The following is a 22,512-nucleotide window of genomic DNA, read 5'->3' as shown; positions in this document are numbered from 1 at the left end:
AATCGCAGAGCAAGTTATTATCTTAATGGCAAGAAACTGGAAAGTACTGAAGTACAAAGGGATCTGGGGGTCCTGGTGCACGAAACTCAAAAGGTTAGTATGCAGGTGCAGCAAGTGATTAAGAAGGCCAATGGAATGTTGGCTTTCATTGCTAGGGGGATAGAATATAAAAATAGGGAGGTATTGCTTCAGTTGTACAAGGTATTGGTGAGACCGCACCTGGAATACTGCGTACAGTTTTGGTGTCCATACTTAAGAAAGGACATACTTGCTCTCGAGTCAGTCCAAAGAAGGTTCACTCGGTTAATCCCGGGGATGAGGGGATGGACATATGAGGAGAGGTTGAGTAGATTGGGACTCTACTCATTGGAGTTCAGAAGAATGAGAGGCGATCTTATTGAAACATATAAGATTGTGAAGGGGTTGGATCGGGTGGATGCAGGGAAGATGTTCCCGATGATGGGTGAAACTAGAACTAGGGGGCATAGTCTTAGAATAAGGGGCTGCTCTTTCAAAACTGAGATGAGGAGGAACTACTTCACTCAGAGGGTGGTAGGTCCATGGAATATGCTGCCCCAAAAAGCTGTAGAAGCTACATCATTACATAAATTTAAAACAGAAATAGACAGTTTCCTAGAAGTAAAGGGAATTAAGGGTTACCGGGAGCGGGCAGGAATTTGGACATGAGTCTAGGTTCGGATCGGTCATGGCCCTGTGGGTAGCGGAGCGGGCCCAGGGGCCGTGTAGCCTGATCCTGCTCCTATTTCGTGTGTCTAATTCTGTTAGATGCAGGAGATGGTTCTGTGATAGTGGATTGGCGGTTAGGATCAGATCAGCCATGATCTTATTGAATGGCGGAGCAGGCTCGAGGGGCCGATTGGCCTACTCCTGCTCCTATTTCCTATGTTCTTATGTTCTAAATCCTAACCACTCGTTACGTAAAAAAGATTTTCCTCATGTTGCCTCTGGTTCTTTTTTGCCCTCTGGTTATCGACCCTTCTGCCATTGGAAATAGTTTCTCTTTATTTACTCTATCCAAATCCTTCAGGATTTTAAACACCTGTATCAAATCTCCTCTTAGCCTTCTCTGCTCTAAGGAGAATAACTCCAGCTTCTCCAGTCTATCCACACAACTGTAACCCCTCATCCCTGGAACCAATCTAGTAAACCTCTTCTGGACCCTCAAATACATAATTCCTTGAAAGTATGAGTGCAAGTAGAAAAGCCATTTAAAAAAAAAAAAAAAAGTCGAATAGCATTTTGGGTTTACTGATTGGAAGCATAGTATAGAAGAGTAAAGATGTTTTTTACATGGTAATGGTGAGGCCACAGTTAGCATATTGTGTGTAGTTTTGCGCAGTCCATTGTAGAAAAGACTTTAAAGCCATTGAGAGCATATAGTCTAGATTCACTAGGTTGATACCTGGGATGAGAAACTATAGTTATAAGGAGGGACTTGAGATATTGGAAATTGTTCCATAGGAGCAGAAAAAAGGAGATTTTATCAAGGTTTTTAAAATTATGCAAAGACAGTGGGGTAGAAATTCATCTCGGGCGGTATCGGATCGGCGGACCGTTATAAACAGCGTCTGATATTCAGTTCTATTGCAGTCAACGGAACTGAAGATCAGGCGCTGCGTTTAACGGGCGGCCGATCTGACACCGCCCGAGATGTATTTCTAGGCCTATTTCTTTTGGTTGGGGAGCTCGTAACAAGGGGTCATCGGTTTAAAATTATAATTGAAAATGATGAGAGGGGGAGAGAGCTCGAGAAATTTCTTTATGGGGAGAGTTGTTGGAGCATGCAATGCTCTGCTACAGGAAGTAGTTGGGACATGAAAATTCGGATAAATAATTGAAACAGGAAGATACAGGGCAGTGGGATTAGTTTTGGATTGGTGTAGCAAAGGCTTTGCACAGGTACTGAATGCCTGCCTTCTGTGCTGCCAATCTATAAGGTTTTATGGACAGGATGTGGGTGGCAAAGTTTTGCACGACTTGGTGTTCATGTAGCGTGCATGGCAAGAGGAGCGTTGGAGAAGTTGAGTTTGGAGGTAATCAAAGCACAGATAAGGGATCATCAGCGGTGGCCATGAGGTTATGGCATGGGCAGGTAATGTTTTGGAGGGGAAAGTAAGCGGTTTTGGCGATGGATAAGTAATGAGGCTTGAAGCTCAGCTTAGCATCGAGTAGGGCATACAGATTGGGATGGAGTCCGGGCAAGGGTATGGACTTTTTGACAAGAGTTGAACAAGGTGAATTCAGTGTTCCTGTTCAGCTGGAGAAAATTATGGTTTATCCATGATTTTATTTATTTAGGATAAGATAATTTGATGTTACAGTGGTGATCTTAGGGTTGAGGATGGTACGGAGAGGTAGAGCTGGTTGTTGTCGGCATACACGTGGAAGCTGATTCTGGCCTATGGATAATGTCACCGAGGGGCAACATGTAAATGAGTAAAAGGAAGGGCCCAGGAATGAGAGGAGAAGCTATTGTCAGATGTGCTGGCTACATTGTGAAAGGGGTAGAACTAAATGAGGGCACTCCTCAGGTGGACTATGAAATAGAGGCAGTGGAGGAGGGTAGTGTACTGAAAAGCACATGGAAATCTGAACACACATCCATGCAGCAATAGAGATTTCAATAGAAACTGCTGGTAGTTCAGTTGATAAATGCACCTTCTGATGTCGTACACCAATGAAGAAAAGTAGCAAAAGCAAATCGACAGCTGCAAAAAAAGCTGATACAGCCTCAAAAGTTGACAACTTAAACAGTTCTGAATATAGGCCTATGACATGTAGTTACACTGAAAATGCAGTATGGCATGGCCTTGTCATAACCTAAACTGCCAAGTATACCCAACAATCCATTTCTTGTATAGCAAAAGATTATGGCAAAAATTGCAGGTATTTTCCTTGCATAAATATTGAGACTATTATTGATATTTATTGATTCTGTCTGATACTAAATCTGATAAACTGTTTTTAACAACCGTATATACAATTTTAAGTGCCAAAGAGGCACTCTTCAAACCCCATCCCCCATTTATGCGACACCGTTTTCTCTCTCTCTGCCATTCCTCCACCACTACCCCATTCTACACACCATCCCAGTTCATTCTGCTACTTTCTTAGCCTCAGGGTGTTGGGTAAGGAACGGGATGGGGCCCGAATGTGATACCTCCCATGTCCAAGGATAACATGCTGATATTTATCTTTTAGGCTCACATGTGAAGAATGAACACACGTGAAATGTATTGGGGACTGCTGACATACATGAAGGCATACCCCCAACATCTTCAGGATCAGAGGAGAGAAAACAGAGGGGAAAAAGAAATTCATTCTTCAAGGTTTCTTCTTGGATCCAGAAATTGTTATGGGCTTTCTAAAGTTCCTTTTTCCTCTTTTCAGGATATGTTGGAGCAGGAATGTTGTCTGGTGCCATTGCAGGGGACATCTTCACTTCTCCTCCAACTGGAAGTATTTCAGCAGCGATCCGAACTATGGACAGAGCAGGAGCAGGTATGACCTTATGGAGTCCGGCCCCTGAAAAGCCCTGTTGGGGGCTGTCATTTCCCAGGAGCAGATTGCAGTTATGCAAACTAAAATTCTGTGTGTCAATCTCCCCAGTCACCCTGTTGAATATATTTGGACCATCTGTTTTGAGTCACTCATTCTAGGCATGCCTTCTCAGCTGACCAGTAGCTGGCCTACTCCTAGGCCTCAGTGGCTACAGAGAATGAGTTACTGCAGTGATTTAAGAACACAAGGCAAATGTTCCAGTTGCCTTGGCCCATGGCGTCAGTGGAACTGATGATTAGGAGCCAGAACATTGGGTGGAGATCCCTATTGCTGGACCACTGCCATTTAATACTAGATACTCCATTGGGCTTCCAGACAACCTCTTAGCCTTAAATATTATAATACATTTAAATTAAGCACAATGCAGTGTGTTCATCTATTGTTTTGAGCTGTGCACTTCATTTGCCCACCCGGAGTGTGTGCGTATAGGATGCTCCAGCTGCAGTGGAGCTCTTAAAGAAAATAGGGATTTTTAGCCAATTTTTTATTTCCAGTTTTGAAGCGTGCTTTTAGTACTGGCTTTTATTAATATTCTTTTTTATGAAACTTATAAATAGTTACTTTGGAACATAGGAACAGGGTTAGGCTATTCCGCCCCTCGAGCCTGTTCCGCCATTCAGTTAGATCTTGTCTGATCTGTATCTTAACCCCATCTACTCATCTTGGTTCCGTAACTCTTAATACCCTTGCCTAACAAAAATCTATCAATCTCAGTTTTGAAATTTTCAGCTGACCTAGTCTCAACAACTTTTTGGGAAGAAAGTTCCAGATTTCCACTACCATTTGTGTGAAGAAATGCTTTCTGACATCACCCTTGAACGACCTAACTCTAATTTTAAGGTTATGACCCCTTGTTCTGGACTCTCCCACCAGAGGAAGTCGTTTCTCTCTATCTACCCTATCAACTCCTTTAATCATCTCAAACACCTCAATTAGATCCCCCATTTATCTTCTATATTCAAGGGAATACAAGCCTAGTCTATGCAAACTGTCCTCATAATGTAACCCTTTTATCCCCGGCATTATTCTGGTGAATCTGTGCTGCACCCCCTCCAAAGCCAATATATCCTTCCTGAGGTGTGGTGCCCAGAACTGAATGCAGTGTCCAGATAGGGTCTAACCAGAACTCTGTACAGCCGTAACATAACGTCCACCCCTTTGTATTCCAGCCCTCTTCAGATAAGGGGGTTGATTTTCATTGACCCGTGGAGTCGGAATTGGAGGGTCCCGACACCATCCCACCCCCAACCCGCCTCCATGTAAGTTTCAAAGGAGGTGGGTACCCGCCCCGCACTGGGACCCGCCTACCCGAGGCGGGAAGGGATTAGTGCCAATTAACTGCCTGTTAACAGGTAGTTAACAGGCAGTTTTTAGCCTAATCCCTATTTTAAAGCTTGAAGTGTGGGATTCCCGACGGCTCCAAACCACGCCAGGTTAGAGTCGTCGGGTTGAAGGAGTTGGAGGGGTCGAGATGTCGGTGTTCAGGTGAGTGATGGGTGCATGAGTGCAAAGGTAAGTGTGTTTGGTGTGTCTAAAGTGTGTAAAGAAGTTTAAATTACCTGTACTTACCTTTTACAGCCTTCCTCTAGGTTTCGGGAGTCCATCATTCAGCCGGCACAGAAAGCAGAACGGCTGCGATCTGTCAAAAGTGACAGCCTGCAGCTTTCTGTGCTGGTGAGATTTCTAACTGAGTCTGTGGAGAAGGACTCAGGTTAGAAGTAAGACTGTCGGTGTTTGACAGCTTGTACCTGTCCACTAGCTTTCAGTGATTTCTGTACTTGAACCCTAAATCTCTCGGCTCCCACACAGTTCCTAGCTTCTTGCCATTTAGAAAATATTGTAATTATCTTTCTTAGGTCCAAAGTGGATGACCTCACACTTTCCGACATTTCCATCTGCCACTACTTTGACCACTCACTTAATCTATCAATGTCCCTCTGCAATTTTCTGCTCCCATCTACACCATTTGAAACGCCATAGCATACAAGGCTACAGACCAAGTGCTGGAAAATGGGATTAGAATAGACAGGGCTTGATGGCCGGCGCGGACATGATGGGCCGCAGGGCCTCTTTCTGTGCTGTATAACTCTATGGACTGGATTTTGTCATTGGGGCGGGCTGGGGTCGTGTCATCCGCTTTTCGTGTTATCCACCCGATTCCAAATCGATGTGGGAGATTGATGCGATTTTCACATAATTGGACAATAGAGTTCCAGCGTGTGGGAACCCATGGCCCAATTAGTTTTTTCAGTCTGAAACTCGCCTCCGATGACGTCATCATTGCTGCTGCATTTAAGGTCGGCAAGAAGCCTTGCTGCTTCTGCAGACTGCCAACCTTTTGGCCTTTGCAGTGAGAGGGACCTGGAGGCAGAATGAGCAGCGGGAGACCTAAGTCTGCTGCCGGATTTGATGATGTCGCCCTGTAAGCTTTGGTGGAGGGAGCAAGAGCTAGTAAGGAGGTGCTCTTCCCTTCTTCAGGGAGGAAGAAGCCTCCCCAGCAAACAAAGGCTGTATGGGTCCAGGTGGCCCAGGAGGTGAATTCGTTGTCACTCATCCACAGAACCTGGCTTCAGTGCAGGAAGAGGTTTCATGACCTTCTGCGCACTGGAAAAGTGAGTATGACTTTCCTATCACCCTCAATCTGATCCCCATTGCCTCTCCTCAGCAGCACTCAGCTTTAGCAACCTCTTCCTCCACATCCCACTTGACACTGACATCCCTGCACCCTTACCCATTCCCTCTCTCTATGGTCACATTCACCTAACTATTCGACTATGCAGCCCTCACACTCCCTATTACTGTGATGCTATGAAAACAACTTACAAAACTCAGGGAGGGCCCTTGGTCTTGCCAACTCACTCCATCTTTGTCTCCTTCTAAGCATCTATGCTATGGATTATCTACACTCACTCCTTCATTCTCACTCAAACTCCACTTGTCTCCCTCATTGCAGGAAAAGAGAGCTCACAATAAGAGGGAAAGAGCGAGGACAGGAGGAGGGCCACCCTCAGTAGCCCACCTCATCCCTTGGGAAGAGACGGTCCTGGAGATAGTGGGACTCGAGGACGATGCGCAAGTGGGGGACAGACAGACGGGTGCATCAGAGAAAGCTGGTGACAGAATAGTTTTTCATCTCTCTCATTGACATTGAATGAGTCACTGATGTTGATTCTGAAGCTCTAACAGGTGGACTTATGAACATCTGCAATATGCAATGTGCATGTAACCTTGGCCTCACATCTCTGACTCTTTACTCCCCCGCAGGACCATCGCAAGCACCCGTCCCCACTATCCAGGAGGAACAGCCTGAGTTTCCAGACTCCTCAGAGGAAGCTGCAACCTCTGAGGGCGCAGCGTCAGCAGAATTCAGCCAACCCAGCACCAGCGCAGACACTCGCACCTCGGTGGGACCATCGCGAGATAGAGTAGTGTTGTCACCTGGTGTATCACAGCTCACAAGTGAGCATCAGCAGATTGTGGAGACAGGAACAGCAGTGGAGAGTCCTAGTCGGAGGGCACAGGACTCTCCCAGCTCGGCTCAGCTGCATGTCGACCCTCTGCCTCTGGGTCCATCCAGAAGAACAGCGGTGCTGGAACTCCAGGAACAGGTGCAGGAGTCTCTGGCAGGTTTTATCTCCAGGGTCGCTGCGAGTGTGGAGCGAATGGAGGAGTCCATCGTGAACATGAGCAGAGCCTTTGTGGAGTCACTGGCGCATGAACGCAGCACCACGGAAAGGATGGCAACCTCCGTGGAAAGGATGGCTACAGTAAATGAGAGGATGGCTACGGCCATGGTGGAGCTAAGTCGCCAGAGTGTCTCAAACATGGTGAGTGTTCAGAATAGACTGACGTCTCTGGAAGAGCGATGGTCAGCTATTGAACAGCGAAACCTTGACCTTTGCGGAAGTCCTTCCGAGTAGGACTACCAGTGCAGATACGGGTCCCCATGGCCCCCCTGATGTGCAGCAAGGTACTCTCAAGCCACTTGCAAGTGCTGAGGTGGACCTGACCCATGAGAGGGATGTTGGTGGCAGAGAACAAAGAAGTGGGGGCTTCTCTCCAAGCACTCACACGACCACGCCATTGTAGAGCCCTCGGTCAGAGTCCCCACCCAACTGAGATCGGCGTCTCAGCCCCTGCACAGCCGCAGGAGCAGCAGACTGTTGCCGAGCCCTCACAGGTTCGCAACCCCAGAGGACGCCCGCCAAAGGTCTCGAGACAGGAGCAGCAAGAAAGTGAGCAAGGGGCCTCCACATCTGCTGAAGCCACAAGGGAAGCACCACGTAGGAGCATGGGTGAAAGAAAGATACTGCACAAATAGTCACTTGGGTGAAATGTGTTTATTTTTTAAATGCCATCAGTTGGTTATTGTAAATAAAAATTCTGATGGCAACTGTTGCAGTTGTGGCGTGTGTCATTTCGCAAATGGGACTTCCACATTGAGGGCTTAGGATTACTTGCAATTGTCAGTATGGTGGTCAGAGTGCTAGGAATCCTCTGGTTCTTGGCCATTGTCGATGCTCTGGTAAGAAGCTGCGAGGCAAAAGTGCTTGATTGGCTAGGCCAAGCAAATCTTGCCAAGATGAGTGCGTTCCTTGCCTCCCGGGCAGCAATGTTGTCGCGTACTGCTGCCGCTGGTTGATGGGCCTCTGCAAGATGTTCATTTTTGCTCTCCTCATCCTCCTCATCTGAGGAGGATATGTGAGTAGACATTTGGTCCTCAGGAATCTGCAAGCCATGCGCTGTGCCATGTTGTGAAGTGCACAGCAAACCACGACGATTCTGGAGACCCTGGCTGCTGAGTACTGCAGGGCTCCACCTGATCTATTCAGGCATCTGAAGCGCATCTTCAGCAAACTGATGGTTTGCTCGATTATGGCTCTGGTGGACATGTGGCTGTAATTGTAGCTCTCCTCAGCTTCGTTGGATGGGCTCCTCAAGCGGGTGAAAGCGAGGCGGCCGTAATTTTTTCTACAAAACCATTCTTAACGACTGGCGTTAAAGCATCAAATTTCTAGGCCACAATTTCCTATTTGATCTCACTTACCCTTCTTAAATAGTGGAGTAACATTGGCAGTCCAGGAGAGTTTCGGAAGATCATGACTAACGCATCAACAATTTCCTCACCTAATTCTTTTAATACCCTAGGGTGGAAACTATAGGGTCCTAGGGATTTGTCTATCTTTATTCTCACTAGTGTCCCCGTCACCACTTTTTTACTTATATTGAATCTAGTTGGTTACTCCCTTTTGATTTATTTTTAGTTTTCCTTGTATCTGGCATTTTATCCTCATCCTCTGCTGTGAAGACCAATATAAAGTAGCTATTTGGTAAGCCTGCCATTTCCTGATTTCCAATTACAATATCACCGTAATCTCTCTCAGCCCTTGTTGACCAAGGTTGATTAACTTCACAAGTAGAGCTCTTGCCCTTTAGGGGTATGTACAGGTCTTGTATTCTACCAAATACTTTTTTGAACACCTCCCACTCTTTATCTGTAGATTTATCTGTTAATAGTTCTGCCTATTCTATTGTGGTCAATTTCTGCAGTATCCCTCCAAAATCAGCCTTAGCTAAATTTAAAACCTTAGCTTGTGACTCACCCTTCTCCGTCTCAAACCTAATATTGAATTCTATCATATTATGATGCTAGCTGTTCCTGTACTATTGCGTCATTGACTAGTTCAGGCTCATTATTAACTCTAAGATGGCCTGTTCTCTTGTTGGGTTAAATTTGGGGAATCTTTTTTGTTATAACAGTACATAGGCCCAGAAATTCGGGTCTCCACGGGTGAGTACGCACGGGGGACTCGCCCGTAGGCCCAATGGAAGTGCCGGTTTCCTGCATGCACTGCGCATGCGCGGGAAACCGGCACTTCCGTTCCCCTGAAAGCAGGGGTTCAGAGGTCGAACGCGTGCGTGGGAGAGGCTGCGCGTGCGCATCGAACTTCGTTTTTTTTTTACAGGTTTTCCCGGGAAGGTAAGCCTGCAGAATTTAGAAATGTAAAAAGCAGGCGTAAGGCCTGCTTTTTACAAGGTAAGTGGTGAATTAATTAAAATTAAAACATTTTTTCCACAAGTTTATTATTTTTAAATACTTTAAAGCAAGGTAAGTTTATTTTTAGCCCCGTTAGAAAATAAAATTATTTTTTTCAAAAATTTAAATTATTGTTTAAAAGTTATTTCATTTAATTTATAGTTTATTTAAAAAATGTGATTTAAAAAAAAAAAAAAAAAAAAAATTTATTTGAGTATTTAGTGATGTTTTGTAAGAAGAAAGGACCCGTAGTATTTCTAAGTTTGACAGCACTTCCTGTCAGACTTATGAATGGAGCATTCCCTGCTCCGATTGGCTCCCCATGGCCCACGTGATCCCAGGGGACGCTTCGAACTAACTGCGCCCCTGGGATTCGCAAGCACTGCGCGCCGGCAGCTGGACCAGGCCCCACGGGGGCCCACAGCTCAACGGCCGGCGTGCTAGGTAAGTGCAGATCGGGAGCTTGCACCCGCGGGAAGCCCCTGACCCGAATTTCTGGGCCATAATGTTTACATGGCACGTAAAGTAGTTGAATGTTGTTTGCTAATACATCAGAAAGCCAACCGTAATTAAATCATTTACAAGACTTCAGCTGAACAAGAACAGCTGAAAAAAGGGGGACATGTAAAAGGAGCTATTCAAATACAAACTTTCATTGGGCTTGGGGAATAATGAGGCATCTAGCTGATGAATGCCATGAGGTTGTCAAGTTAAGTTAAATTAATGATGGGGGTTGGTTTTGAAATGGCCTAATTACATTTCATAGTTGAAATGATACAAAATGAAAGAAAGCAAGTCAGGGAGGTCATCAGGTGCCATTATTCCACCAACTATAGCTGCAGCCATGGCATGCTTATCTAGCAATGACAGAGTAGGACTGGCTTCTTGGGCTCAGCAGGGATCCAGTTGAGGATCTGTGCCTTCTACTGCAAGGATGTTTGTAGCCAACTTGAACCATTAGGATGGCAGTCAAGGTCACCTCCTCCCTCAACCTTTCTGTCCCCACCTCCTTCCAGGCCACCATCAACTGCAGTATCAGCCAATGTGCAAACAGGTGACCTCTTGACCAGGCTTTTGGTCACCCTTTCTCATATCTCCTCTGGCTTGACGTCCATTTTTTGATTACGCTTCCATGAAGCACTTTGGCACTTATCTTCAAGTTTCAGCATTCCTGTCTGACGAGGGGGAGGGAGCTAACTTTGGTGGTAGATAGGGTTTGGATTTAAGGAGAACAAGAAAAGACTACTATAACACTTCTTAAAAACTTTTTATCTGTGCTTTCTCTAGCAGGTATACTACTGATTGTCACGAACTATACAGGGGATCGGCTAAACTTCGGCTTAGCCCTAGAGGAGACAAAAGTAGAGGGAATCTCGGTGGAGATGGTTGTTGTAGCTGATGACTGCGCCTTCACTATGCGTAAAAAAACTGGGAGGAGGGGTCTTTGTGGTACAGTACTCATAAATAAAGTAAGTCTGATATATAAAGGTGCTGAGGTAAAGGACTGGAGGCCTGATGATTTACGGGGAGATCAGTCTCATACAATTACTAATGGGACTGAAAGTAAAAGAAAAAAGTCACCAGGCCCAGATGGCATGCATCCCAGAATGCTGAACAACATCCGGGAAGACAGAGCAGAGGCACTAAACATCATTTTCCAAAATGTTTTTGAAACTTGAATTGTGTCGAAGGACAGGAGGGCAGTGAATGTTACACCCCCTGTACAAGAACTGGTTAAGCTAAGAAATGATAAGCCGGTTATTCTTAACTTGACTGTAGGTAGACTCCTAGGGGGGAAAAGTTGTCCCCTTGGTGCCTCCCATTAGCGCCAGCAGATGGTGCTAACGGGGTGCTAGAGCAGTATTGCCCACTGCCACTCCCCTGGGGCAGCACCTCAGCACCCCCAGCAATCTGCTGGAGCACAGATTGCTGGCCTGCTGCGACACCGTGAAAGCCCCGGTTGATGGTGGTAGACCCAGCCACGATGGCAGCAGTCAACTTGCGTGGCATCAAGCTGAGACTGCATTACAACACAACGATGTTGCCTGGCTTCCGCCTTTGCTCCAATGCAAGTTGCCAGATCGCCCATCACACGTGGCATCAGGTCTGGGTCGCCACGGTCTCTCTGGGAGACTACCATCCTTTGCAGACTGGAAATGATGGGCTCCATGGTGTGCGCAGAGCCTTGTGCAATGTTGGAAGCGGACTCCTCCACGCTCCTTACCATTGCCGAGAGGCTCTTGGGCACCCTTGCCATTGCACCTATCGTCTTTGTGTACATGCCCATCACCCTTCTAAACGCCTCCCCATTGAGGTCCTCCTCTGAGTCCTGTGCATCAGAACTCGTGCGTGAATCCACCCTCCGGGGAACTGGCCCCCGAGCGACCCTTTCCCCCTGGCCTTGCTGCAGCCCACTCGTCCCCGGTGCCTCACCCTGTGCAGATCACGTTACTATACTAGCCTGTAAAGAATGCATCCTTTTATGCTGTATCATTGTAGTTTAAAACTTTGCTTACTGGTCATAATGTTGTATTTTTTTAGGAACGATCTATTGATTATAGGTCAATATGCCTTTATTGGTGAGATATAATTTGGAAGATATGGTGTGTGGGCTGGCTGGATGTGGGATTCTGCCTGCAGTTTCACTACAGGGTGATTTCTTAATCTCAACTGTGCTAAGGGTAAACATCTAGGAGAGCTGAGGGCCGGAATTTTCTGGGGTCCATGCATGTGCGATTGGAGGTGGGTCGGGTGAGAAATTTGAAATAAGTTGCAGTGGGCCAAGAACCCACCATCATCCTGCCTCCACGCACCTTTTCCCTCTGGCATGTTTGCCGGTAAGGCAGTGACCCAACCGGCAGAGGCAGGTGACCTAATTCAAATCATTAACAGGTAGTTGTCAGACCCTTCAGAGCGATTTTCAGTGTTCCTTTCGAATCTCCCTGGCTGCCCACGGGATTCACGTCTGTCAGCCTGAGGCGGGAGTTGAGTGGCCATTGCTCCAGCTGATTAGATGACAGCATGAAATTGACTATAAAACCTCCCACCTCACAGCTGGTCACTTTCCTCAGGCAGAAGCTGTTGCTGACTGCATTCCCAGCACACATTTAGCTTTCTACAGGCTGCAAGTGTTTCCAGCAAAGTTGCCATCCAGTCTCACCTCATTGTTACAACCTATCACACCATTGGCAGCCTGCTCTTCTGATCGCCACTTGACCTGTCATCTATTCCATAAGCATGGGTGCCGTTTATACTGTGTCACCTTGGTCCTCGGAGAATCAGACCACGATGAGCCCCAACACCAGCAGCACCAGGCACACCATCAGCACCAACAATAACACCACCAACCTTCTCTTCAACTACCTGATGCTGCACAGGCCAGATGGCATCGGTGCAAGGCTGCACTGCGCCGGAAGCGATATCCCCAACACAGGGTATACAGGCAGAGGATGGGCTTCCTCAACATGACTGCGCACCAGTGCCAAAGGAGGCTCAGACTATCGTGCCAAGCCGTCGTAGACATTTGCACATTGCTGGAGTAAGCCCAGAGGAGTGGGTGGACATGCCTTACCATTATCAAAGTCACCAGTGCCCTCAACTTCTTCGCCTCAGGCTCCTTCCAGGGATCTGCAGCAGACATATGTGGCATCTTGCAGTCGGCCACCCACAGATGCATCACACAGGTCACCGATGCCCTCTTTGACAAGTCAGCCAATTATATCAACTTTGCCACTGATGAAGCCTGTGTTACTGAGCGGGCGCTCGGCTTTGTCACTCTGGTTGGCTTCCCACAGGTGCAGGGCGTCATTGGCTGCACACGTGGCCATCAGGACACCCCATCATAACCCAGGAGTCTTTTGTCAATTGCAAGGGCTTCCACTTCCTCAATGTGCAGCTGGTCTACAACCATAGGAAGATCATCATGCATGTGTATGCCATATTCACTGGCAGCTGCCATGACACTCTCGTCCTTCGCCAGACAACACCCCCTCAGTTCTTCGCTCCTCCAAACAGACTATCCGGCTGGCTGTTTGGAGACGAGGGCTATCCACTGAAGACGTGGCTCATGACACCCCTGAGGAGACCAAGTACTGAGGCCCAGGAGAGATACAATGAAAGCCACATTTCCACCAGATGTGTCATAGAGCAGACAATAGGCATGCTCAAAATGCACCTCAGAAGCCTTGACAGATCTGGAGGAGCCCTTCAGTATGCACCAGTCAGGGTCTCCAGAATCGTCATGGTCTGCTGCGCCCTACACAACATAACGCAGCAGCGAGGATTAGCGCCGCATGAGGAGCAAGGCACTGAGCGCACAGCCTCTTCAGAGGAGGAGTAGGAGCTGAAGGAACCTGTGGGCCAGATTCCACCAGCACCCGAGCACAGTGCTGCCCGGGAGGCCAGGGATGGCCTCCTCATGTCCAAATTTGCTTAACTTTATACAGTACAACCATAAGGCTGCCACATGCTGTGCCAGGTTGGCACCACCCCACAACAACAACATAAAGGATCCCTACAATGACCAAGCCATTCCTTTCACACTGACCACCATTGCTGGAGATACCGTTATGTCTCACCATTCACTGCAACTCACTAAGACACTTCCAAAGGTGCACACAAATGTGTCCAAGATGGGAAAGTGGGGAAAATAAAGATTTTTATGGTTGACAATACATTAATGGAAACTTGACATTACCATTGACTAAAACACCCAAGTGGCTCCTCTTGAGAATCTACTTCTGTGTCATCTTTCTCTTCTACGAGGTGCTACCCCTGTGGCTTCAGTAGAGGCAAAGGCAGCCTGCTCACTTCTCTGCTGCAATTGCTTAGACACTTGACTGATGTCCTTTGGGTTTTGGAGCCTGTGGTGACCCCGCCAATGTCTGCTCTGTGCAGGGGCAGACTCTGCCATCGCAATCCGAGGAGCCATCTGGGGCTCTGACTGAGGAGTTGGCAATGGGGGAAGTGTAAGTGCTTTGAGAGAAGCCCACACTTCCATGTCCCCTCTCACCATCATCCCTCTCATGGGCCACCCGCACTTCCCTGCTGGAGAGCACCTTGCACATCAGTGGGGTCATGAGGACCCATGTCTACGCTGACATCCCTCCTAGACAGGAGGTCTATGAGCCTCTGCCATCTATGCTCCATAGATAGTCATCTATGCTCCATAGATAGCTATCTATTCTCCATAGAGACCATGTGCTCCTGTGAGTGGTGCATTGCTGCTCTATGCAGGTGGCCATCCTATCCATGGGGGGGGGGGGAAGAGCCTACAGTCACCGTCGCCTGCGACACGGTAGTGCTCATGTTGGAGATGGACTCCTCCATTTTCTGAACATTTGCAGACATCGCGCTCGCAAAACCTGTCGGTGCCCCCTGCACTTCTTCCTGCATGTCTGAATGGCTCCCATGGCTCAGCATCTGCATGCAGCTGAGCAGTGCTGGGAGCGTCCGCGCCCTCCAGAGAGGAGTCTCCACTGCTGTCCCCATTTCCACTATCTGCTCTTGCTTACATGTGACTTGTGACGGACCCAGTGACAACACTACACTATCTCGCTTGGGACCCACCGAGGTGTGCGTCTCCGCGCTGGTTCTGGGTGCGCTCATGTCTGGTTGTGCTGCGCCCTCAGAGGCTGGAGGCTCCCCTGAGGAGTCGTCTTCCTCTTCCTCCTGTACAGTGGTGGGGGCTCTTGATGGACCAGTGGGAGAGTAAAGAGATGAGTTAGATATGCCATATGAAGAATGGGTACAGATACCATTATGCACATGATGACCATTCAGTGGTTGCTGACATCAGTCCCCATATGAGTGACTGATGTATTCCATGCAGCTGTATGATATGTAATTCTGTCACCAGGTTGCTGAGCTGTCCCCCTCTCTCCATCTCTCCTCCCCCCCCCCCCCCCCCCCCCCCCCCCCCCCAGCTGCTCGGCCTCTCCCGATACTTCCAACGCAGCCTCCTCTGCTGTTGTGAGGGTGGCAAATGATGGAGGGTTACCTCCAGTTCTCTCTCTCTCTCTTATTGTGCGCTCTCTTGCAAGGAAGAGAAGGTTGAGTGAGAGTGATGGAATGAGTGTAAGGAATGGATGGGTTACATCTTTAGAGGGAGACTATGATGGAGTGGGGTGGCAATGCCAAGTGGCCTCCATGCGTGGTGTTAGTTGGTATGATTGCATTAGGATGAGGGTGAGTGAGGGGTGGCTAGTAAGATGGAGATGTGATGATGTAGATAGAGAGAGCGATGGGTGGACGTGCAAGCTATGTTGGTGTGAGTAAGGATGTGCAGGAGTAGGATTGGGAAGGCAGAGAGATGGGGATGTGATGAGAGGCACAGCAGGATGAAGTTGAGTGTGGCTTTCTACTCACCTTTCCTGATCTAATGAGATGATTGAAGCATTTCTGGCACTGTACCCAGGTCCTCCTGAATGAATCCCTGCTGTTGACCTCCTTTGCAATTTGGATCCAGGCACTTTTTGTCTCCTGGGGAGATCTCTTCCGCCCATTTGAAGAGAAGAGGGCATTCCTGTGTGCTCTGACTCCCTCCACAAGCATCAGAGAACCTGGGTACAGCCCATCGATGACGTGATCAGACCCGCACCATTTAATAGGGCCAGGTAACACGCAGGGAGGGCTTAATAGGCCCCATTAGAGCAAATTCGATCTCGGCAGCGGGATAGAAGCAACAACGGGGTTGTGACTTGCCCACACCCGACCTGCCCAGGTACAGAAAATTCCAGCCCAGATGTTTCCCTCTGTGCTGCCTCACAGAGTGAAGGATTAAACTACAGTGAGTAACTCCACCATTGGTGGCCGTGTCTTCAGCTGCCGAGGACCTAAGCTCTGGAATTCCCTCCCTAAACCTCTCTACCTCTCTTTCCTCCTTTAAGACAGTCCTTTTTGACCAGGCTTTTGGTCATCTGCTCTAATATCTCCTTATGTGACTCGGTGTCAAATTTTGTTTGATAACGCTTCTGTGAAGCGCCTTGGAATGTTTTACTACGTTAAAGGCGCTATATAATTGCAAATTGTTGTTTTAACCTAGTGATTGGTTTCATCTAGCTTTAGTGTTGATAGCTGATATCTGGGCCCAGATCTGCTGCCCAGCCACTCACCACGTTCTGCTGGACAGTTTCATCCACAGATCACACACCCCACGCATCAGGAAAGCAGTGTTTTGGGGGCCTAGTTAGCATTTGCTGACAAAATTCCGAAGAGACCTCCACCCCAAGTCAGGCTGCTGTTGTAAGAGTCTGGGTCCCACTCCTCTCTTAGCACTATTCTCAACAGCAAGTGGCAAGAATTGCAGCCTCTGTGTACTGTAGGTGGGGACCGTTGCAAGAACAGTATACATGCACTGCAAACACTGCCAATAGTACTGGGAGTGGTTCTGAAAGGAGAGGGGGACTTGGTCCAGTATGTTAGCAGCTGTACTCAAGTAGAGGCAAAAATGAGCAGGCAGCGGAGAATGGATGGCAATGAAAGCAGGGGAAATGGACGTCAGTGGAAGGGGGATGGATCGTCATGAAGTGAGTGGGAAGAAGCAATGGAAAAGACAATGGATAGCAATAGAATGAAGTGGGTAATGGTTGGTAATGATGCGGACAGAAACTTGGAGTGGCACTTTGGGGTTGGGAAAGAACGAGAGTGGCAACATTACCTGAGGGAGTGGAAGGCAGAGTGCCAGCTTGACCTGGAGAGAACAGTGAAAAGTGCCAGCATGAACTAAGGTAATGGAAGAAGAATACTAGCTTAACTGGGTTGGAGAGATGAAGAGTGCCAGGTTTAATTGAGGAGAAGAGAAAGGAGTGTGCAAGTCTGAACAATTTGAATTGGAGGAGAGGGGATCTTGGTGACAAGGTAGGAAGTTGGATGGGATGCAGTGTCTCAGTGAATTAGGACCAGAGGAGGTAGAATGTCTTTGTGAATTGGAGTGTGGAATGTGGGAAACTTTATCTCTTTATCTCATTGAAACATAAAATTCTGACAGGGCTAAACAGACTGGATGCAGGGAGGATGTTTCCCCTGGCTGGGGGGTCTAGAACGAGGGGTCACAGTCTCAGGATACGGGGTAGGACATTTAGGACTGAGATGAGGAGAAGTTTCTTCACTCAGAGGTGGTGAACCTGTGGAATTCTCGACACAGAAGGCTGTGGAGGTCAAGTCACTGAATATATTTAAGAAGGAGATAGATTTCTAGACACATGGCATCAAGGGGTATGGGGAGAGAGCGGGAATATGGTATTGAGATAGAGGATCAGCCATAATCATATTGAATGGCGGAGCAGGCTCGAAGGGCCGAATGGCCTACTCCTCCTATTTTTCTATGTTCTATGTTTCTATGATTATTGCTGTAACTTTTGACTAAATGATGGTTTAGTTGAACTGGTGAAAATCCTAATGTCACATTGTTTTTTCACCTTTTAAATTAACAAATTATAAACTGAAGTATTGAAGTGCTTAAAATTGACCAGAGTGCATCACTTTTGATGTAAAGTTTTACCACCAAATGTGTGCCTTTGGACATTTTGTATTTCTGCTTCAAGCTTTTCATGTACTTAATGCTTTTCTTTCTTTGCAGCAGATGACGGTTGGTCTTTTCCAGTCATTAATTTTCAGGTGTAGAAACACAGGGGCTATGTACCTGCGATTTCTGATGATGTGCTCCCTGTGAATGCCACTCCCTGCTGGGAATGTGGAATTAGGCCTACACTTCAAGTTACAAAACTTGTCTGTATATACTTGTTTTCACATTTCAGGGTCATTCATGAACTCCGCTAGTTGGGGGCATGCGTCAGCTTTTTTGGAAACGGGGTTTTCTACGTTGGCATGCATGGCACGGTGACATCAATTATAGGAACGGTCCACGGTTGACTCACTGCAAATAATGGTGTGTAGGGAACTACTTCAAACCAAATGCAGATTTCATAGGAAGCAGTGACTCAGGTAGGCTTGAGCTGCACCTCCTACTGTCTGCAATTCAGTCACTCCAGGATGCTTCCTGTAATTGTCCCCAGTACAGGGAGTTAAGAGTCAAGAACTCAACTTGAAGTTTTCCATGGTGGCAATAAAGTTCTCTTATTTTAAATGCAAAGGTAGGGTTTTAAACAAAAAGTACTGCGCTTTCCTCTTCAGAACTAATGCTTCACAGAAATACATTGTACAAAATAGATCAGGTTAGGTCTGGCAGATTTGACCTTGTGCTTTGAGAATTTGAGTTTGAGACATTGTTTGCTCTATGATTAAAGAATAACACAGTGGGGTTTGCCTTATTGAGAAATGTCAAAGGATTGCAGACTGGAATTTGGAAATGTGGCTGTGATTAAAATGTTCAAATTAGACACAATGTGCCCTCCCTGAAACAGCACACCAGAGGATGGTGAAGGTTATTGGCCGAATAACTGACCCATGAAGGCGCTGCTGAGAAAACAATTTATTTTAGCCTATGCTTGAGAGTACACGATACACAGTATAAGTAATGCAAAACACAGCCCCAGGATGGGACGTTATTTATACTCGGGCTTGGGGATATTATTTATACTAGCGTTCAGGGTTCAGTGGTCAAATCCAGACAGGCAGACTCAGTGGAAAGAACTGATTTACACATGATTTACAATGTTCCTGCTCTACAGGAGTAACAGATTCTTTTTAGCATTTGTATACATCGTGACTGAACATATAAATGCTTTGTGAAAACGCCTGCAGGTAGCCATTCCGCTGTTGTGACTTTGCATCGGTGTCATGGGTTTGCTGGAACTACTTTACAGTCTTGCTGAACATGGGTCTAGTTGCTTCCATTTTGTCAATATGTTGACACTTTTATACATGTCAACCTAGAAAACTTCAAAAGCTGACAAATAACTCCAAGAAAGCGTACACATCCCCTTAAAGGCTGATGATTGAAATAACAACCCTGTTATACAAAAATGGCACTGGATATTGTTGTATGATCAGGGCCGCTGCTTTGCAGTAACAGAATTTTTAAATTTTATTACATGCCATTTCAGGGCTTCACCAGTGTATTGGAATTACAATTCACAATTTGGATCCTTTTCTACTTAAAAATGAAACCTGAAGCCCTTTGTTGTAACAATGAAAACAATTGATTATGCTAAGAGTGTAGTGGCACATGAGCGTGTTGTAGCTTAAGCCACAGGTATCCGCAGTGTGGCACTTTTATCTGTTATTGTGCCTGGGTATATAGTAACTCCTGGTCGCCGCACATAGATGAAAATTGCTACATGAGCTGGACTCTGTACAGGAAACTTTCTGGTATCTGGCACGGATGGGACCGAGCTGGTGCCGGTCTTTCTCAACAACGCCGGAGAATCGAGCGCTATAGTTAAAACATGCGGAGCTCTCCGTATCTAGCAACAAACCCTGTTGCTTAGCAACAGCTTCAAAACAATCAGCACAGCTTGCAAGCGTCTCTGTAGCTTAGCAACAGCTTCAGTTAGACGCTTGCACAGCCAGAAATGAGTTTTAAAAAAAAGTAACTAAAAGTAAAACAAGTTATCTGAACCGACTCCTGAATTTTGCCGGTTAACCGACATTTCCGGTTATTTAGTGGCCGGTTAATCGAAAGTTTCCTGTACTTCTCCAATGCTCTGAAAGATGGACTGACTGATGCATTCTAGAAGACGAGACTGAGTGCAAAACCACAGATTATTAATTAATTATTAAATGAACAGAGAAACATTTGAAGTAAAGCTCCCCCTCATGACAAATACTGGACCTATTAGTGAGCTAAAGTAATTAGTTTTCTTGGACAGTCCTTTCTCGGAAATCTGAACATCTATGTAGGCCTGGCTGGTTGTCTTCAGGGAAGTTTGTCTCCTACCTGCCTCACTTAAAAGCTTTTTGGAACTGACTTTGAATATATGCTTTCCTGAAGGCAGGCAACATTAAACCAGACCAGCTAGTTTGGCTTGTTTGAATAATTAACTCCCCCTTCCTAACGCCTTTGTAAACTTAAGTTAACTTAAAAGTAACACTGCCATTTAACTTCATACCAGGTCCTTCCGCATGAAAATGGGCAAAGGTCCTGAAATGTGACGGTAGCTGTTAGGTGAATAAAGGACACTGATGCCCTCTATGGTTTAACACCCTGACAATTGTCTATGATCACAAATGAAGAATAGCAACTTGGGAGAGGTATTGAGGGGACCTGTGGAGCTTTACTCCAGTAGAGTGCCAAACATTTTCAGAAAAGGATGGAAGAAAATTATTTTTTTAAATTGTTGAGTAATTGGATCCTTCTCCTGTGTTTATTGACCTATCTTTGCTGTTGGCAGATGGCCGGGGCCATGTCTGAAATGGGGAAGTCACTGGATGAAATCGTAGAGAGGCTGAAAATCACTTTAAGTAAATTAGGTAAGTGGTAACCAAACAGGCTACAGAATCAAACCGTGGCAAATATTCTGGTTGATTGCAGTTATCCAATACACTTAGAGCCAGCAGGAGATATTAGGGATTCAAATTAACAAGAAATTCAATCCATGTTTGTGACTCGGAATCTACAGCCCTTACAGTTTATTGTCACTTTATATTTAAGAAGTCGGCAGCACTGACTGAAGGAAAAGACTAAACTGACTGAAACTCATTTCGACAAAAACGAAATGGAACACCTCAGATGTGGGCCTACATTATCTGAAATTGGAGTTCCTGCCCCATTCTTCCTGCAGCTAACAGCGCCCATCAAATTCTCCAGCTTCTTTTAACGATATTTGCATAATGCACAGATTTGAACAGAAAACATTTCTGTGTGGCTGCTGGAGTTCGAGGTATATTAAAAAAAAAACAATAGACTGAACCAGCTCTCAGACAGATTGGTGAGGATGTGTGTCTTGTGGAGCAGAAATAAAGAAGCTGCTGAGTGGATTCTGCATAGGCGGGCAGGAGGGAGTTAGCTTCAAAGGAAGGGGATTAATACGATAATCCAAGGAGTGAGAGTGTAACTAATTTACCTGTCACATGATTATTTGGGGAAGGGGAAGCCAACTACTTGCCAGCCTTATTTCACCAGTGTTGGACTCCTAACCATGCATCCAAACACTATTCAAAGGTGGGTTGGGGGGAAGGTACAAGGCACTGATGGCTTAAATGTCCATGGTAAGGATACCATTCACCCAGGGCAAAATTCAGGGCACTGGCAAACTGTGTTTCCTACCTGTGCACTGCTAGCCTTAAGATGCTGTGCTCAATTACCTCTCGGGTCTAGTTACAGAACTGGACCCCACATACAGATCATACAGCAGACCTGCTATATGCATTGGAGCTGTATCTGATCTCCACCTCCAACACAGTGTTTCCTGCTCGCAAACATCTGCCCCTCTGCTATTGCCCAATCACAGCTCCTCCAGTTTGTAATATTACAGTCGACGAATATTTCAGACATATTTTGCACTAAAAAGATGGAATTATCCAATAATTTGAATTAAGCAAAATAAATAACACGCAAAGTGGGAATTTAGTGCTTAAAAAATTGGAATTAATAGAAAATTGGATTAAGCAGCTGGATTAAGAGGAGGAGACTGTTTCTGTGATGAGCAGTGAAACGTATACAAGCTGTACAGCATCAGACAGCAGTGAATCATTTCCTTTTACCTGGTATGTACTGTATGTGTACAGGAGCTGACAGAGAAACTTGAGCAGTACTAAATTGAAGTTACTCATTGCCTTTTACTTAGTCCCTCAGTGGAAGGCTCTCTACAAAAGGCTTAGACGTCATTACAGTTGTGCCAGCGGATGCTGCTTATTTGCTTTATTAGTGGCGTTACCAGCAACAATTTGGAATCAGCAAAATTAGCCCAAGGACATCTAGTCCATAAGCTTCCCCCCTGCAGGGGATAGGCATGTACACAGAGCCATACGAACTGTACTCTGCACACCTTTGA

The 22,512-nt window shown here is 46.4% G+C and overlaps 1 protein-coding gene across 1 annotated transcript in view; it reads left to right on the top strand.

The window, feature by feature from the left end:
• tkfc (triokinase/FMN cyclase) overlaps nt 1-22,512 on the top strand; it is an 84,899-nt gene that overhangs the window by 6,452 nt on the left and 55,935 nt on the right. The window contains exons 3-5 of the mRNA XM_086007662.1: nt 3,412-3,522; nt 10,907-11,088; nt 20,911-20,989. Of these exons, the coding sequence (XP_085863788.1) occupies nt 3,412-3,522; nt 10,907-11,088; nt 20,911-20,989 (372 nt within the window). The remainder of the gene's footprint in view (nt 1-3,411; nt 3,523-10,906; nt 11,089-20,910; nt 20,990-22,512) is intronic.

The sequence above is a fragment of the Somniosus microcephalus genome, chromosome 15 (assembly GCF_052327205.1).
Source record: "Somniosus microcephalus isolate GS21.2 chromosome 15, FLI_Smic_1.0, whole genome shotgun sequence".
Taxonomy (NCBI): Eukaryota; Metazoa; Chordata; class Chondrichthyes; order Squaliformes; family Somniosidae; genus Somniosus; species Somniosus microcephalus.
Note: the sequence above shows the minus strand (reverse complement) of the source record. Positions and strands in the feature narration are given on the sequence as shown.